Here is a 20,130-nt window from a genome sequence, read left to right as displayed (position 1 = left end):
AGCTTGTTCTTCCCATTCAGCAGACTCCTCAGGATTTGCCTTGCTCTTTGGCGAAGGCAGCTTCTCTAGTGGCCTCCTCATTGTTCAGTTCACCTCTTGTATTCCCATGTAATTCTAGCTATCCTCAATATCTGGAATATTGCATTCTGATAGTGCAGTCTGCTCAGTTCTGACTACTTTCCATCTTTTTGTTGTTCAGGCTTACGTAGAACAGCAGTGGGGACAAGGTAGGGCTGGGCGATATGGCCTAAAATCCATATCACAGTATAATTTGAAGCAAGTGCGGTAACGATATATATCGCGATATATTCTTTTCTTCTGTATCACGTATTTTACACACTATAAGGCGCACTTAAAATCCTTTAATTTTCTCAAAAATCGTTAGTGCGCCTTATGTGTGAATTCTGGTTGTACTTACTGACCTCGAACCAATTTTATGTGGTACATGGCGCGCAGAAATCTGTCAAAAATGTTTCAGTACAACTTTGGTAAGCTATGAAGCCACACCGCTTGATGGATTGCCGGAGCATTACGGCTGCCGTATTCAGGAGCCCCGCGGAGTGATCTGGGTCCAAAACTCCGTCTGCTTCAGGTCCCAAAGTCAAACGAACACTGCGGCATCACTAAGAGTTACAAACTGTCTAAATTATTTCCAGTGTTGCCAACTTGGCGACTTTGTCACTATATTTAGCGAGTTTTCAGACCCCCTTAGAGACTTTTTTTCTAAAAAGCGACTAGCGACAAATCTGGTGACTTTTTCTGGTATTATTGGAGACTTATTTATGACGACTTTTTGACGTGAAAATGCATATTGCTCTTACTCTCAACAAGCAGCGGTGCTGCCGTGGGCACCTCACCCGTGCCAAAGCACTCACAGGCGGATGATAGTCCTCCCCCATCTGCTATCAGGGCACAGAGATGTTGACCCCTATGCGTCCAAACTGCAAATGAATCGCGCATGAGCGAAGCCGCTGCTCTCGCACTGACTGTAACGCAGTCAGTTCTTCTTTTACTGTTATGCTGTTTTGTGGATCACAAGGTTTAAAACTACTTATAAACACACACACACACACACACACACAGCAACTCCACCAGAGTGCCAATTTCGGGTCACTTTTGCAGGTGTTCTGGGAATCCATCCTACCTCAAAAAAACATCCTACCCAATGTTTCTGCGCAGACGCGGCGCATGTGCACAACACCAAAGCCGAATTAACTTCTTTTTCTCTCACCCATCTGGAATACTTCTTAAGGTTATGGTTATGGCGCGCTTTTAAGCGCTTTGGGTGCCTTGAAAAAAGCTATATAAATCCAATCCATTATGGTTAGGGTTATGGTTAGGGGTAGGGTTAGGTTTAGTCACAAGTCACCGTCAAATTATAATACGGGTAGGACGATTTGTCAGAGTAGGATGGTTTCTCAGAACACCGGTCCAAGCCCGGATAAAGGAGCAGGGTTGGAATTGTGACATTAAAAAACAATAATTGCTAAAAGAAATTTAATTTATAGTTCTAAATAAATTCTAACTGCATTTAGGACATTTTTTACTCACTTTTTGCCTCTTCCACGATGTTATTTCTCTGTAGGTTACAGAGAGGTTACAATTACATTGGCAGAGGCTTCCATGTGGTGTTAGGCAGTTTATTGGACGTTAGTTAGATGGGACCAGTCCCTTCGAAGGGTCCTTGGTAATCAAGACTGTCCAGCCTTCAGTTAGCTGTTCCAGTTGCATCCATTAGCAGCTGGTTCATTTGTTCTGCCAGGTGCTCACTGAATACAGTTAGGCTCTTAGGCAGTAGGTGTGAATGATGTGCGGGCCTGGTGCTGGCGAACTCATGCTTGAGACTCTTTCTTGGATGTGATGGTCACATCACATGACATGCAGTTTAGAGTGGTTGCTATGGGGTGCTCTTAGATCCACTAAACACTGAGTATTGTTGTTGTGTTGCATCCATCTCCCATATGCTATTCCAGTGTTGCTTCATCTCCAGTCTTGGTGGGACTGCTCTCATATTGTTTTCCTGCCTTATATTAATGCATCTTTGATGGTTTAGTAGAGAACATCTGGTTTATTCTCATGGTTTCTACTTCTGGTATACCTCTTAAGGCGGTTAGCCAAGACTGTGTATCTTTGTTTGGTTGTTTCAAAGGCCTCAGAATTAGCAGCTTGTTGTACTTCTTCTACACTCCATTCTTCCTCATACCTTTCTGCAGTTTAAATATTTTGCTAACTTCCTGCAGTTTTCCCTTGATCTCAGCCTCTTTCTGCATGGCGGGTATTGCTACTTGTGGCTGGTCAACTTGTAGCCAAGCATCTCAAGGATCACTGTTGCTGTGGTATAGATCAGCTGGTTGGTTTTAGTAATGATCACAGCAGGGATTTTATGTAATGTTGGATTCAAATGTTGCATCGCTTTGACCTTCAGATACTAACCCCAAGTTGCTCTCCGATACATCCATCAGCGTATGCATGTGTGTGAATGCTTAGATAGAATGCACTTAAAGTGTAGAAGAAAGTGCTTGTGTGCATGGCTGTGAATGGGTGAATGTGATCTAAAGTGCTGTGAGTGCTCCAGGAGAGTAGAAGTGCGCTATATAAGAATCAGTCCATTCACCATTTTAAGTCTGGATGAGCTGAATAGTGTTCATAAAAATTGATGCATATTTCTAATCAAATGTGATACCCATGTAACCCTCTACATAATTTTAATGTTTCTTTTTCTATACTGTTCCATTTTAATCACCCTTTGGTTTTTACCTCTTTAGCCAGTTTGGCAGAAATACTTTGTTAGATTGACAGAGAAACCACATTCCTCAGTACAGCACCAAGAAAGCTCTTAGGGGTTTATACCCCATCCCTAAGACATCTGGGAAGCTCTTGGGGGGGGGTAAACAAACATATGTGTTAGTTTCCTCATTATTTCATCATTAAGGAGATAAAAGAAGTGAAGTTTATTCCTTTAGAAAAATATCAAATCAAATCAAATAAATTCAGCAACACTAAAAGCCCTGAAAGACCCCTCAAGGCAACGAAAGTAGATATTTACAAAATCCTTTCCTTGATTAAGAGAAAAACTCTTCAGTTACTAGCCAAGTCAAAAACACACAAAGACGAAGGCTTATCGTTGTCAAAGTCTACAATTAAGAGAAATGTCCAGCCAACATCAAAGGAGAGAAAAAAACCTAAAAGCTGTGTGCATCACATTTCTTCACAGCTGCCTTGCATATCAATGCTTTTTAGAAGCCCCAGATGGCAGCCCCATGGAAACTATTGAAACACTTCCAAATAAACCAGACAGAGCACACTATGCTGAGTATGTTAGTTACTAATGAGTATATGGATTCTTGCAGGACGTCCCATGCCCAGGTCAAAGCAGAGTGTGCAGATCAGGCTTCACAATCAGCCTGCCAGGATTCTGATATTGCCCGAGCTGTGGCCAGGGAGCTCTCCCCATCTTTCCATCAGCCAGGTACTGTAACACCTGCACATGTTGTAGAGCTGCTGCTTGTAAACATGCGATGTTGAACTTCTGTTGTTAGGTTTAATTTGTGACCTTCTGTATGATTGAAATGCCTAAAAGGTTGTGAAAGGTTTTAGAACAACTGTTTGAAGGTTGGGTTTGAAACCCTTTGAGGTTGTCTTGGTCCTCCCCTATTTTCTTCAAATTTTGCTACCAAGGAGCCAGATCATATTGCAATGTTTTTTTTTAAAATTGTCTTTAGCAATAGTTCTCCATGCCTTCTGAAGGTTCTTACAAAGGTTTGGATATCGGCTGCTTTTTCCACAAATTTTCAGTCCGGTCTTTGTACCTGATCATTTTCAGTGGAATGTTTTTTGTTAACATTAACCTGTGAACTTCAGACAAAAAAAGGCGTGAAACAGTGTTGTATCTGCACACATTTTAAATTGTATCTTCAGGCACAAAAAAAACTATTTTGATTGTATGATAAATGCCAAATATAACACAGTTTGACAGGCATAAGAGTATTTTTACATCGAAAAGTGATTTCCAAAGAGCTTTTAGTTGAAACCTTGGCATATCTTGGCATGGTGTGTTCTTTAAAAAATTAAGAACCGGGGTGGCAGGAAGTAGAGCAGATAATCTACTGACTGAAAGGTTGGTGGTTCAATCCCTGGCTCTCCCTAGTCTGCATGCCAAATATCCTTGGGCAAGATATTAACTCCAAGTTGCTCTCTGGTACATAGTAGTTAGTAGGTAGTTAGTAAGCACTTCAAAGTATAGAAGATAGTAGAGCAGGGCGATATGGCCAAAAATATTTATCACAATATATATTTGAAAATTTGCGATAACGATATAACTGACGATATAATGGATGCGAGACAAAATACAACTCCACAACATTACTAGCGCAAAAAGACAACCTTCCATTTATTTTCACTTAAACAAGAAGCTGGTTTTTATGTACATTAAAGCTTTATAAAAATGCAACAGTGCAAATGCAAATTCCTTGCTGAAAGTTTAACCAAAAGGCATTTCCAGTACAAATGGGCTGACATATCCTGAGCATAACCATGTATAATATCCACTGAAGTTAAAAAGAGGTGCTTTGCAACATTAAACTGCAGTGTGCAGTACGTATGTTTCGGACCATAAGGTGCACGGGATTATAAGGCACATTAAGTGAAACAAAGCAGTCAGATAAATCAAACTTTATTAAACTCATTCTTCTTGCTTCCTCCACTTCTGTACCATTGATTCATTAATGTTGAATTCTCTGGCAGCTGCTCTATTCCCATGTTGTTGCAGTATATTAATGACTAACCTCGTATTGTGGATGGATTATCTCAGTTGTTCTCCTGACTGAAGTTTGGTCCGTTTACAGTATCCTGCCATGCGATTGCATTTGTCTCTAACCATGAGGAACCTTCACGTTAACTTTTATAAGTGGAAAAAAGTTAGCGTTCATCCTCCAGCTTCACTGTGCTAATGTTATGCTAACATAGCTGTGTCGCTAGCGATCACGTAGCACATCATTATATACCAGCTAGCCCAACTTCAGTAACCCTACAAACGTCACTGCTGTTTAGTTTCCTGTCTTCATTTATGTTGGAAGTGATAGCAGAGCTGTAAGTTTGATTTTTTTCAGAAATCTCTCAGTCAGAACATGCTATATCATGCTTAGGTAACTAGCGAAACTAGCGAGCTAACTTCCGCTAGCTTCCTGCTAACTTCTAACTCCGTTAAATGTAATAACTTTTGTTTTCATGGATGCCTGGAAGTTAAACTTTATAGTTATACCTGGTAAAGCAGCAATGCTGATCGTTTTATTAAAGATGAAAGAATTTAGACAGGTTTTAACTCTCAGTGATGCTGCAGTGTTCGTTTGACCTGAAGCATACGGAGTTTAGGACCCAGATTACTCCCAGATTTAAGAGCATCTTAGTCCGACAAATACGACAATAACAACGGCTGCTTGCATGTTCTGCAAAAAAATGTGCTTTGTTGTGTATCTGACGGACAAACACCAAACCAGTTCCACACCACTGAAGTTGCACCATTTTTACAAACCAATTCTGGTTCATCTGTTTCACTCAACAATCGGCCATGTGCGTATGAAAACAAAGGCACTGCGCATGCGTGTTTTACTCCCATTCTATCGCGATATTTCATTTTCCTATCGTTGCCTAACATTATACCGGTATTACCGTGAACGGTATAATATGGCCCAGCCCTAGAAGATAGTGCTTGGCTGAATGTGGCATGTTGTGTAGAGCGCTTTGAGTACTCTGGGAGAGTAGGAACTGCTATATAAGAATCAGTCCATTTACCATTTTTAAATGATCTTTAGGGCTGGACCTGGTGACCCTGAACACAGCCTTAGTTATGCTACAATAGGTCTAGGCTGCTGGGGGTTTGCATGATGCACTTCTTCTTCACTCACCTCTTTTTTTTATACAGTGTGTTTATACAACAATGATTCAATCATTGGTTTTAATTAATCGTTAGTTATTGTTAATCTCTTTCCGTCTTCCTCCACTCACCCAACCCCTCGTGCCAGATTACCACCCCTCCCTGACCTTAGTGCTGCAGGAGGTTTCTTCCTCTTAAAAGGTTTTTTTTTTTTCTTCCTACTGTCGCCAAGTGCTTACTTAGGGAGTGCAGAATTATTAGGCAAGTTGTATTTTTGAGGAATAATGTTATTATTGAACAACAACCATGTTCTCAATGAACCCAAAAAACTCATTAATATCAAAGCTGAATGTTTTTGGAAGTAGTTTTTAGTTTGTTATTAGTTTTAGCTATTTTAGGGGGATATCTGTGTGTGCAGGTGACTATTACTGTGCATAATTATTAGGCAACTTAACAAAAAACAAATATATACCCATTTCAATTATTTATTTTTACCAGTGAAACCAATATAACATCTCCACATTCACAAATATACATTTCTGACATTCAAAAACAAAACAAAAACAAATCAGCGACCAATATAGCCACCTTTCTTTGCAAGGACACTCAAAAGCCTGCCATCCATGGATCCTGTCAGTGTTTTGATCTGTTCACCATCAACATTGCGTGCAGCAGCAACCACAGCCTCCCAGACACTGTTCAGAGAGGTGTACTGTTTTCCCTCCTTGTAAATCTCACATTTGATGATGGACCACAGGTTCTCAATGGGGTTCAGATCAGGTGAACAAGGAGGCCATGTCATTAGTTTTTCTTCTTTTATACCCTTTCTTGCCAGCCACGCTGTGGAGTACTTGGACGCGTGTGATGGAGCATTGTCCTGCATGAACATCATGTTTTCTTGAAGGATGCAGACTTCTTCCTGTACCACTGCTTGAAGAAGGTGTCTTCCAGAAACTGGCAGTAGGACTGGGAGTTGAGCTTGACTCCATCCTCAACCCAAAAAGGCCCCACAAGCTCATCTTTGATGATACCAGCCCAAACCAGTACTCCACCTCCACCTTGCTGGCGTCTGAGTCGGACTGGAGCTCTCTGCCCTTTACCAATCCAGCCACGGGCCCATCCATCTGGCTCATCAAGACTCACTCTCATTTCATCAGTCCATAAAACCTTAGAAAAACCAGTCTTGAGATATTTCTTGGCCCAGTCTTGACGTTTCAGCTTGTGTGCCTTGTTCAGTGGTGGTCGTCTTTCAGCCTTTCTTACCTTGGCCATGTCTCTGAGTATTGCACACCTTGTGCTTTTGGGCACTCCAGTGATGTTGCAGCTCTGAAATATGGCCAAACTGGTGGCAAGTGGCATCTTGGCAGCTGCACGCTTGACTTTTCTCAGTTCATGGGCAGTTATTTTGCGCCTTGGTTTTTCCACACGCTTCTTGCGACCCTGTTGACTATTTTGAATGAAACGCTTGATTGTTCGATGATCACGCTTCAGAAGCTTTGCAATTTTGAGACTGCTGCATCCCTCTGCAAGATATCTCACTATTTTTGACGTTTCTGAGCCTGTCAAGTCCTTCTTTTGACCCATTTTGCCAAAGGAAAGGACGTTGCCTAATAATTATGCACACCTGATATAGGGTGTTGATGTCATTAGACCACACCCCTTCTCATTACAGAGATGCACATCACCTAATATGCTTAATTGGTAGTAGGCTTTCGAGTCTATACAGCTTGGAGTAAGACAACATGCATGAAGAGGATGATGTGGACAAAATACTCATTTGCCTAATAATTCTGCACTCCCTGTAATATCAGATATTTATATTGAACTGAATAAAGACAAAAACACAGCTTTTTTGATATTTGCATAGAAAGTAAAATCAGATTATGACAGAAAATGTAGATAGATACAAAGATACAGTTTAGTGAGAAGTAAAAAACTTAATGTGTGAAAACTATAAATAATTCTGCACTCCCTGTAAGGCATAGGTGTCAAACTCTGGCCCGCGGGCCAAATTTGGCCCGCAGCCTAATTACATTTGGCCCGCGAAGCCATACCAAATGACTATTAGAGCTGGCCTACTGGTATTATACAGCTAATATATATATTGTTTAGTATTAAGCTTTGCTTGTTCTATATTCAGTTTTTCAGCAAAACGTGCTTGAGTCCATAAGAAAAGATTCATTCTTATATCTGGAGGAAGATTTTTTTTTCAGTAAATATTAACGTTAGCCCGCGACTTTGTTCCAGTTTTGAATTTTGGCCCACTGTGTATTTGAGTTTGACACCCCCGCTGTAAGGGTTCATCTGATTGTTGATCTTTTCTCTGTATTATTGTAGGGTACCTTACAAAATAAAGTGCCTTGAAGAGACTTAAATGGAAGTGTACAGAGTGCTTTCGGTTCAGCACCCACGTCACTCAGCTCTCTAGCTGACTGCACTAAAAAAGGAAAAACGCTCATTGGAGAAACTATCATCACCTGCTGGTTAATGTTTTAATTACACAGGTGGGTTGCACCTGAGACATTTGTTGGTTTTGAAGTCTCTTCATGTTCAGTGCATTGTCAAGAATTGTCGAGACTTTGATAGAGGGACAGACATCAGTCTTTTGGGCAACGGGTGACATGGACTGCTGTGGTACAGGAGAGTAGTGGATAGGCCAGGCACTACCTGTGGGTGACCCCACAGGAACTAGATAGATCCAGTGTGGTGACTGTGGGTGCTGTTGTTGACCAGGACACCAAGTGGTGGTGATAGTACCAATTATCTTGTTGCTGGCCTTGCATAGACTGGAATCTCCTTTTCTCTGCCTCTGCTGCGCTTTCAAAATCTATCAAATGCTTCATTTTCCTGTTTTAGACATTTCTGCTCAGCTTCATATAGTTCCTCCAGCTTCCTTCTCTGTTATGTATGACTGTGACAGATTCAAAGTTGTATTAGCTTTGGCCTCGTGTTTGCTCACATGAACCTCAGGAATGGCCAGCCTTTCACAGCTTCGTCCACTCTCACCATCGTAGTCTGGATTGTTTTGACTTTACCGGGGATGTGTGCTGAAATGCAACAACAGGGCCACTTTTTTTCTCCATAACTCGGTGTCCTGATGGAAGTTTCTCATCTGAATATTCAAACAGTTATATGCTACGTACTGTATACATGGCATGCACTAAGTTGTCCACTGTCAGAGGCCATAAGAAGATCATTTGTAACCTTCACTAAAGCTGTTTCTGTGCTGTGATGAGCTCTGAAACCTGACTGAAACTCTTCAAATAAACCTCTGCAGATGATCTGTTAGCTGTTTGACAACTACTCTTTCAAGGATGTTTGATATGAAAGGAAGGTTGGAGATTGGCCTATAATTAGCTAAGACTGCTGGGTCTAGAGATGCTTTTGAGTAAAGGTTTAACTACAGCCAGCTTGAAGGCCTGTGGTACATAGCCGATCATTAGAGATAGGTTGATCATATTTAACCTCCTAAGACCCGAACTCTTCCACGGCATGCATTTTTAATTTCTATTTGGTATTTGGACTGATTGGGTCCTGATGAATGTAAAAACAAAGATTTGCCAGATTTTTTTTTTACCTAATTTTTGTTTCTGAGAAAAATGAGAGCCACATATGAGGATATTCATTTAAAATTTCGATAGAACAGTAGCAGTATAATGTCCTCGGTGGAGTGGATATCAGGCCCTTGTAGAGCAAAATTGAGTATTTTGGTCTAAATAACCCAAAATGTGATGTCCACATATGTGGACGCCAGGTCCTAGGAGGTTAAGATCGAAGAATTAATTAATGGCAGGACTTCTTTGAGCAGTTTTGTAGGAATGGGGTCTAAAAGACACGTTGATGGTTTGGAGGAAGTAATTATTGAAGCTAACTCAGAAAGATCAATTGGAGAAAAAGAGTCTAACTTAACATCAATGGTACTAAGAGTAGCTGTAGATAATAATACATCTGTGGGATGATTATTGGTAATTTTTTCTCTAATGATAAAAATGTTATTTGTGAAGAAGTTCATGAAGTCATTACTGGTTAACGTTAAAGGGATGGTTGGCTCAACAGAGCTCTGACTGTTTGTCAGCCTGGCTACAGAGCTGAAGAGAAACCTGGGGTTGTTCTTATTTTCTTCAATCAGTGATGAATAGTAAGATGTTCTGGCTTTGCGGAGGGCTTTCTTATAAAGCAGCAAACTATTTCTCCAGGCTAAATGATGATCCTCTAAATTTGTGACACGCCATTTCCTCTCCAGCTTACGAGTCATCTGCTTTAGGCTACGTGTTTGAGAATTATTCCACGGAGTCAAATACTTCTGATTAGAGACCTTAGTTTTCACAGGAGCTACAGTATCCAGAGTCGTACAATATAATTATTTTATCTGAGCTCAGAACTAAATCAGATAAAAAGTCTGAGAAATCAGACAAACTCTGTGTAAGGCCCAGGTGGACGATAGATGATAACAAGTAAGACTGGTTTCTGAGTTTTAAATCTGGGGTGGACGAGGCTAAGCATCAGGCTTTCAAATGAATTAAAAGTCTGTCTGGGTCTTTGGTTGATTAATAGGCTGGTGTGAAAGCGTTGTGCAGCGTTCGATACTGTCGACCATAATATCCTATTAGAGCGATTAGAACATGCTGTAGGTATTACAGGTACTGCACTGCAGTGGTTTGTATCATATCTATCTAATAGACTCCAGTTTGTGCATGTAAATGGAGAGTCCTCTTCACACACTGAGGTTAATTATGGAGTTCCACAGGGTTCAGTGCTAGGACCAATTCTGTTTACATTATACATGCTTCCATTAGGCAGCATCATTAGAAGACATAGCATACATTTACACTGCTATGCAGATGACACCCAGCTCTATCTGTCCATGAAGCCAGATAACACACACCAATTAGTTAAACTGCAGGAATGTCTTAAAGACATAAAGACCTGGATGGCCGCTAACTTTCTGCTTCTTCATTCAGATCAAACTGAGGTTATTGTACTCGGCCCTGAAAAGCCTAGAAATATGGTCTCTAAGCAGATTCTTACTCTGGATGGCATTACCTTGGCCTCCAGTAACGCGGTGAGGAACCTTGGAGTCATTTTTGACCAGGACATGTCCTTCAACGCACATATTAAACAAATATGTAAGACTGCGTTCTTCCATTTGCGCAACATCTCTAAAATTAGAAATATCCTGTCTCAGAGTGACGCTGAAAAACTAGTTCATGCATTTATTACTTCCAGGCTGGACGACTGTAATTCATTATTATCAGGAAGTCCTAAAAACTCCCTGAAAAGCCTTCAGCTAATCCAAAATGCTGCAGCAAGAGTCCTGACAGGGACTAGAAAGAGAGAGCAGATTTCTCCTGTTTTGGCTTCCTGTTAAATCCAGGATTCAAAATCCTGCTCCTCACATACAAGGTCTTAAATAATCAGGCCCCATCTTATCTTAATGACCTTGTAGTACCATATCACCCTATTAGAGCACTTCGCTCTCGCTCTGCAGGCCTACTTGTTGTTCCTAGAGTATTTAAAAGTAGAATGGGAGGCAGAGCCTTCAGTTTTCAGGCCCCTCTTCTGTGGAACCAGCTTCCAGTTTGGATTCAGGAGACAGACACTATCTCTACTTTCAAGATCAGACTTCAAACTTTCCTTTTTGCTAAAGCATATAGTTAGGGCTGGACCAGGTGACCCTGAATCCTCCCTTAGTTATGCTGCAATAGACATAGGCTGCCGGGGATTCCCATGATGCATTGAGTTTTTCCTTTCCAGTCACCTTTCTCACTCACTATGTGTTAACAGACCTCTCTGCATTGAATCATATCTGTTATTAACCTCTGTCTCTCTTCCACAGCATGTCTTTATCCTGTCTTCCTTCTCTCACCCCAACCGGTCGCAGCAGATGGCCCCGCCCCTCCCTGAGCCTGGTTCTGCTGGAGGTTTCTTCCTGTTAAAAGGGAGTTTTTCCTTCCCACTGTCGCCAAAGTGCTTGCTCATAGGGGGTCATATGATTGTTGGGTTTTTCTCTGTATCTATGAAGCGCCTTGAGGCGACTTTTGTTGTGATTTGGCGCTATATAAATAAAACTGAATTTAATTGAAAAATTGCTGCCACACCGCCCCCTCGGCATGTGCGTCGAGGTTTCTGGTAGTTAGAATGACTCGGGGGTGTTGATTCATTTAAACTAACATAATCATCCTGCTGCAACCAGGTTTCTGTAAGGCAGAGTAAATCGATTTGTTGATCAATTATTAAGTCATGTACTAACAGAGACTTGGAGGAGAGAGACCTAATATTTAATAATCCACATTTCACTGTTTTACTCTTTGGTTCAGATGTGGATGCTGTATTGTTCTTTCTTTGTGATTGTTTATGTTTAAGTTGTTTGTTGCTGGTTTTTAGTTTGTTTTTTGTCTGTTTGGAAGCTGACACAGTCTCTATGGAGATGGGTTTTTGGGGAAGTAGCAGGAGGAGAGAAGCTGCAGAGAGGCGTGTAAGACTGCAACTCTGCTTCCTGGTCCCAACTCTGGATAGTCATATTTTGGGGGGTTTAATAAATTTGTCCATATTTCTAGAAATGAGAGCTGCTCCATCCAAAGTGGGATGGATGCCGTCTCTCCTAACAAGACCAGGTTTCCTCCAGAAGGTTTGCCAATTATCTATGAAGCCCACATGCTCCACCAACCTGGCTGTCTGAAAGTGGTAGATGCTGGTCCAGATAAATTGAATCTCTAATAATTTGCACATTTCTTTCAGTGTGAAAGACATGAGCGATGTGCACTAGTCAGTCAGTCAGTATCGCTTTCAAGAGATACTCACCCACTCTGACTCCAACCCTGGGTTAGATCAGAGTTTGGGGGACCAGGTTCTGGATGCAGCCCAAGTCCACCATATAGCCTTGTGTATACCCCCTTGGTAACTTACCGGTGTGCTGTACGTCCCTCTCAGATGGATAGAGGGTGTTGGAGGGCCTGCAACATGGAACACCTGTCTGACCTCCATCCATAGACATTCCCAGCAGATGTGTCCTTATCACGTGCACCTCCAACACTCCTGCCCCAAGCTCGTGTGGGTCCTGGTGCAGTGCCTGGGAAGGCAGAACAGGGAGATGTGATTGCAGCACAGAAGGGAAACCAGCATCTCGGAGCTGAGACTGGCCTCATCCCACTCGTTAGGCGGCCGCGTCTCTCAGTCTCCTCTAGCCATGCTGCTTGTGGATCTCTGCCAGCATGACTACCACCTCCAGGCTCGCTGGTCGAGGGCAGTGGACCCATTGCGCTGTCTTCCCAGGGAACCCCTCCACGAATTGTTCAAGGTCCACCAGCTCAAACTGCCACGCTTCCCCCTCTGATCCCCCGGGCTGCAGCCACCACATCAGAGAACCGCTGGGCCCATGAACTGCTGAGTGAAGGGCTAATACTCTGCCGACATTGCACTTTTCCAGAATTGCCAGCGGTCCAGCATGGCCCGGCAGATGTTGGGAAAGCACCGCGATGCCGGCAGCAAGCTCAGGGCCACCATCTAAGCCTCCCTCCATAGCAGCAGCAACCACTCGTCCATAGGCCACTGACACCCCTCTGCTGTGGCCAGGAGTGTCTTCAGTTTCCCCTTACGCACCACCATGTACTGTTTGTGCACGGCTGTGAGCTCTGCCGCCATCTGACCCAGCAGCTGGGCCAGCTGTACAGGCTATGGATCTGACATGCGTCCTGCGTTTTCGGGACAACTGTGATAGACAGACCCAGTAAACAGCGTTTTCAGGTAAGTGACCATTTATTTAAAGACTTCTTTGAGTTTTGTTGTGGCAGCTTTGCAGCTGACATGTCTCAGCTTGGCAACAACAACCCTCTGCCAGGTCCCTGCGTCAGTAAAAAGGAAGAGCCTGATTAGCAGACTGGCCCCAGCTGCACTGCCAGCCTCTCTGGCACTGTGCTCTGAGCCCACTGTGCCACCCCTCTTCTGCAGCGGAGCTACAGACCACACCTCCACCACAGTGGTGTTGATACATGGTGTCCAAATTTGTAACTGTTCCAACTGTAATTATTTTTTGTTTTTTTGGGGGGTTTTTTAAGGCAGCTGTGTCCGATCTGACTTTGATCTGTCTTTCAAACTAAGTGTAGAGAACAAAAAGTCTTTGTGTGTGTGTGTGTGTGTGTGTGTGTGTGTGTGTGTGTGTGTGTGTGTGTGTGTGTTTGTGTTTGTTTCTAGGACCCGACTACACACTGCAGAAGTACAGTGACTCGCAAGATGTAACTGAGAAGCCCAGAGAGGAGACAAAAGAGAAATCTCTTTCGGGGAGCCCACATTTCTACAGGAAAGGCACAACACCAACCCAGTCTCCATCTGCAAGCCCAGGTCCCAGCCCTAGTCCTTCACCTACTGCTGCTAAAAAGGCTTTTTACAGCAGTAAAACTCTTGCCTCTGATGCAGCAGAGGAGGCTTTGACAGCAGGTAAGCAACTTTATTGCATGTTTGTCTATCAGATATTAGCTGTAATAGTAATACAGCTAATTTCTACATATTTACTGCAACAGGAGGTTTCCCAACAGTCTGGAGGAAGTTCTCCTGAAAGCTGTTATTTTTTCTTTGACTCTGTAGTTCATCTCATCCTGAACCATCTGTGTTTGGTGGGTTTAGGTTGGATTAGGTTATAGAGACCCATGGTTTGCCAATTAGGAAGCTGGAGGGTCTTTTTGCTTATTGTCTTGCTGAAAATTAACAGCATCCCGCAGATACTGTGAAGCTGAACTGAGATGTGAAGCTTGACTGAAAACTTGAAATTCTACCTCCTGAACCAGTATATTGTATACGCATTAGTCATTTGGTTAACTGTGGTCTCCATTACTCCTGTCTTTTTTTCATTGTACAGGCATAACAAAAGCAGCGTCAAAACTTTCTCTGAGACAGCAAGTAAGGCAACAAGAGGCTTCTCCAGCAGTCAAACAGTCTGCTACCACTACAGTCAGCAGTTACTCAAGCAATGGACAGATTCACTCCCAGTTCCATGGTTACCATGTTAAAGCAACTCTTAAGATTCAACCCCCTGAAGAACCAATTGGTGTAGTGGATGATCTTCACCCATCTGACCTTGTACACTTGCTGCCATCACCTGTCAAACAAATTCAACCACCAGCACCAAAACCCCTGCCAGCCCCTATCCCTTCACAAGTTCCAGCAAAAGATGGCACCAAAGCACAAGAGCCTCCCAAGGAACCGCAAAAAAAGGAATCAAGCAAATCAAGGAGCCTTGCAGAAACCAAGAAAGCCAGTATGGAAATGGATCCTGAAATTGTAGAGGACAAATCGGTGAGTTGAGTTGCCACACATATTTTTATAATATAGTATTCTAACAATCAGGGAGAATCGAACGCACAGTGAGTGTGCGTGTTCAGATTGTACTGACATGACTTATACTTTCTAGAATTTCCCACCAATGTTACAATAACTATAATCTGAATATGGATATATGTCCAGAATTAGGGCTGTTGCCATATCATGGTGCCCACGGTAATACCACAATACATTTTTACCTCATATAAAAGTGCCATATTTTGATATTAATGATATAACAATGCTATACATTTACATTCCCTAGCACACACACACAGACAGACATGTTTAGCAGTGAGGCCCACATGTCAGCCTTCAGTGGGATCTGATTATTCCAGATGTTGTGTGCGATGAGATGGATTTAAATTAGAGTCTGGATTTAACAGGAAGCCAAAACAGGAGAAATCTGCTCTCTCTTTCTAGTCCCTGTCAGGACTCTTGCTGCAGCATTTTGGATTAACTGAAGGCTTTTCAGTGAGTTTTTAGGACTTCCTGATAATAATGAATCTTTGAGCTCAGAGAAGAAATTCAGCTGTTTTTACAGGAGGAAGACATGCATGAAGTTGCAAGGAAATGCTGTAAAACTTGTGAAAATCCAGTTAAAAGTCCAAAGTTACTGGTTGTACTTGTTTGCGGTGAGCAGCAGATCAAACAAGTTAACAATTATAAATGGTTTCAAACACACATCCAGGCCTGTGAGACTCATTTAGACACTCAGACACTGACCGTGGTTCTCTGGTACACTTCTGCATACTTTTTGTATATTTTGTGTAATATGTGTAATAAACTGTAAATTTGGACTTTTTCAAGGAAGCATTTTTTTATTCAGTGTTTTCATTTTTTAATGAATTTACTCCTACTGGGGAGAACACACATGAGGTTTAAGGCCTGGACGATGATGAAACCTGGAAAATGGTTGCAAATAAATATGGGTACCACTTTAGGCAGCTCCTAATTTTATGGATTCGGCACCCAGCTTTGCTTGTCTTTTCACTTTTTCGCTACGCGATTGCATTTAATTCCCGCTCGTCTCTTTCTGTAGCTAGCCTGTATCACTACACTAGCTGTCTTGAAAGCGTCTAACTCCCTCCCTTCTTTCACATAACAGTATGATTACAGTCAGTCTTGTGATTTGCTGCATGGTGTGCCCATCAAAATAAAGTCCTTCCTACATGGATTCTCAGCAGGGTTGAAGATTCAGCTGCCACATACCGACAGGCCATTAATCAGAATCAGAATCAGAATACTTTATTGATCCCTGGGGGAAATTATTTTTTGTTACAGTGCTCCATTTTAAACCAACATTAAGACAAGACAGACAATACACTAACTAAGAATAGTACAATATATACATATATATATATACATACATACATACATAAGTCACTCATAAATAAATAGCTGAAAAAGAAACATGTGTAGTTATAGCAGCAAACAGTGTGTTAAGTGGATGCGTTGTACAGGGAGCTACAGGCAGGAATGATTTCCTGTGTCGTTCAGTGGTGCATCATGGGTAATCTCAGTCTCTCACTGAACGTGTTCCTGTGACTGACCAGCATGTCATGGAGTGGGTGGGAGGTGTTATCCAACATTGTCTTTATCTTGGACAGCATCCGCCTCTCCAACACCACCTTGAGGGAGTCCAGCTCCATCCCCACAACATTGCTGGCCTTACGGATTAGTTTATTGAGTCTGTTGGCATCTGCGACAATATTGACATATGAAATTATATCGCGGGCCGGATGTGGCCTTCAGACCGTTTAGGAGCAGTGCTCTCTCACACAGGGTTTAGTGGGGGTGGGGTGCTGCTGACTTCAACTGTGGATATAGTCGGACAGCAGGAAGAATACTTTGAGGACCTGCTTCTGTAGAGGACGCAGAGTGTGTGGATGAGGGGCACGATTTGCCTGTCACCAGGGGCAAGATCAACAAAGTAGTTAAACAACTACTTGGTAGCAGCAGGGCCTCTGGGGTGGATGAGTTGCTCTGACTTCCTTAAGGCTCTTGTTGTTCTAAGTCTGTCTTGAAGATCTGGCAAATTCAAATTCAAATTCAAATTTTATTTGTCACGTACACAGTCATACACAGTACGATATGTAGTGAAATGCTTGGACAACTGCTCGTGACCTAAAGAAAACAAAAAAGGAAAAGGCTATGAATAAGATAGGAAATAAATATGAAAAATTAAAAAGGGTAAATTTAACTAGGAAGGAATAAAATATAAATTAAGGTTAAAAATGAAATAACTGTACAACACAAATTAGAATGAAGGGTAAATTTAACTGGGAAAGAATAAGATAAAATATATAAATTAAAGTTGAAAATAAAATAACTGTACAACAAAATACACAATATAGAACTATATAAGAATGTATGAAGAAATATAAATAAATATATACACAATAACAGCAGCGTGATTTAAGTAATGAAGTGAAACAATGTCCAGAATGTCCAGTGTGTGTGTAAGAACTGTATGTGTGGGTCAGTACTGTGTGGTGGTGTGATTGAGAGACCGTATCGCCTGCAGGAAGAAGCTCCTCAGTCTCTCTGTGTTGGTCTTCAGGGAGCGGAATCGCTTTCCTGACCTCAGCAGAGAGAACAGTCTGTTGTTGGGATGGCTGAGGTCTTTCACCATCTTCCTGGCCTTGGTCCAGCACCGCCTGCTGTAGATTGAGTGCAGGTCAGGGAGCTCGGAGCGGATGGTGCGCTCAGCTGACCGCACAACCCTCTGTAGAGCTCGTCTGTCCTGCATGGTGCTGTTCCCGAACCAGGTTGAGATGTTTCCCGTCAGGATGCTCTCTATGGTGCACGAGTAAAAGTTCCTGAGCACCTTGGAGGGCAGTTGGAAGTCTCTCAAGCGTCTGAGGTGGTAGAGACACTGTCGGGCCTTTTTCACCACAGTGTTGATGTGACAGGACCATGACAGGTCCTGCGTGATGTGAACTCCGAGGTATTTGAAGCTGTCCACTCTCTCCACTGGGCACTCGTTGATGACGGGGGTCTGGTAGTTCCTCTCCTGCTTAGTGCTGAAGTCCACTATCAGCTCCTTTGTCTTACTGATGTTTAGAAGGAGGTTGTTCCTCTGGCACCAGTTCTCCAGTTTCCTAATCTCCTTCAGGTAGGCCGTCTCATTGTTATCAGAGATCAGGCCCACCACGACGGTGTCGTCAGCAAACTTGATGATGGTGGTGGAGCTGGTAGTGGCCACACAGTCATATGTGTACAAAGAGTACAGCAGGGGGCTCAGAACACACCCCTGGGGGGCTCCAGTGCTGAGAGTGGTGGAGGCTGAGACATGTCCGCCCATCCTTACTGCCTGTGGTCTGCCAGTTAGGAAGTTGGAGATCCACTGACACATAGATGAGCTGAGTCCCAGATGCTCCAGCTTGGTGGTGAGTGTGGAGGGAATTATGGTGTTAAATGCAGAGCTGTAGTCTATGAAGAGCATTTTAACATAATTCCCCCTTCTAGTGTCCAAGTGAGTGAGTGATGTGTGGAGGAGATGAGAGATGGCATCGTCTGTGGAACGATTTGGACGGTAAGCGAACTGTAGTGGGTCCAGTGTGTCTGGTAGTGAAGAAATGATGAAGTCTCTGACCAGGCGTTCAAAGCACTTCATCACTACTGAGGTGAGGGCTACAGGGCGATAGTCATTGAGAGAAGCAGGGTGGGGTTTCTTCGGGACAGGAACAATGATGGACTCTTTGAAGCATGTGGGGATCACCGACTGAGATAAAGAGATGTTGAATATCTCAGTGAACACAGGAGCTAGCTGGTATGCGCAGTCTCTTAGGATACGACCTGGGATGCCGTCTGGTCCTGCTGCTTTCCTGGTGTTCACTCTCTTGAAGGCTCTCCTTACTTCATGCTCGGAGATGACGAGCACGTTTCCGGTGCTGGCAGTATCTTCCTGTCTGCAGCCGTTAGCGCCGCTAACACTAGCATCGTTGGAGTCCTTAGCTGCAGCCTCGAAGCGAGCATAGAAAGTGTTCAGCTCGTCTGCCAGAGTCACGGCCACGTTCGTCATACCGGTTGTTGGTGCTTTATAGTCCGTTATTGTCCTTAGTCCCCACCACAGGCTCCTAGAGTCACTCTGTTGGAGTTGTGACTCTAGTTTCCTCCCGTAGCGCTGCTTCGCCTCTTTCACCGCCCTCCGCACGTTATATGACGCGGCTTTGTACGGGTCCATGTCCCCCGTCGTGAGTCCCGTGTTGTAGGCAGCGGTGCGGGATCTCAGAGCGTCGCGGATGGTTTTATCCACCCACGGCTTCTGGTTGGGAAACGTTGTGATAGTCTTTGTCTCCACGGTATCATCCGCTAGTTTCCCGATGAATCCCACAACCGCTTCCGTAAACACGGTTGTGGCAAGGTGCTTCTGGATTGGTAGACTGGAGTGGTGATTCCCATCTTTAAGAAGAGTTTCTGGAAGGTTATAGGGGGATCACACTACTCAGCTTCGCTGGGAAGATAGACTGTACCAGGGTACTGGAAAGGAAACTTTATCCATTAATCAAATCTCAGATTGAGGACTGTTGCAAGAGCTACAGTTGTACACTGCCAGCAGTCAGTGTTGGACTTATTCACAGTAGGTGTTGGACTCAGTCACCAATCCTGCTCATTATTTTTATGAACAGAAATTTTAGGCATAGCCTCGTGCCTGAAGGCTTCCAGTTTGGTAGCTTCAGAATCTCACCTCTGCTTTTTGCAGATGATGTGGTTCTGTAGGCTTCAGTAGGTGGTGGCCTGTTTGACAAGTATTTGTCTTGCAAAATTTAAATAAAAATTTGCAGTTCAGATTTATTAACAAAATTCATAAATGGTATAATAAAGGTTGCATGCAAACGAGCAAAAAAGAAAAGAACGACACACACACACACAGGGTGATATGAGTCTCTACAAGAGCAAAAGGTGAAGCAACAAAAGGATTATAAGAAGATGACAAACAA

General features: G+C 43.0%; 1 protein-coding gene across 3 annotated transcripts in view; it reads left to right on the top strand.

Annotated features, from left to right (window-relative positions):
* Window positions 1-20,130, top strand: part of LOC147309183 (junctophilin-1-like) — a 53,475-nt gene that overhangs the window by 19,534 nt on the left and 13,811 nt on the right. For all 3 annotated transcript variants that reach the window (XM_086270689.1, XM_086270688.1, XM_086270687.1), the window contains exons 3-5: window positions 3,351-3,469; window positions 14,063-14,305; window positions 14,724-15,160. In XM_086270689.1, the coding sequence (XP_086126815.1) occupies window positions 3,351-3,469; window positions 14,063-14,305; window positions 14,724-15,160 (799 nt within the window). The remainder of the gene's footprint in view (window positions 1-3,350; window positions 3,470-14,062; window positions 14,306-14,723; window positions 15,161-20,130) is intronic.

Source organism: Aulonocara sp. 'chitande type north' Nkhata Bay, linkage group LG18, assembly GCF_057382095.1.
Source record: "Aulonocara sp. 'chitande type north' Nkhata Bay isolate Kocher_YH1m ecotype deep benthic linkage group LG18, A_spYH_male_GT1.1, whole genome shotgun sequence".
Taxonomy (NCBI): Eukaryota; Metazoa; Chordata; class Actinopteri; order Cichliformes; family Cichlidae; genus Aulonocara; species Aulonocara sp. 'chitande type north' Nkhata Bay.
The sequence above is the reverse complement of the archived record's forward strand: the minus strand, read 5'-3'. Positions and strand labels throughout refer to the sequence as shown.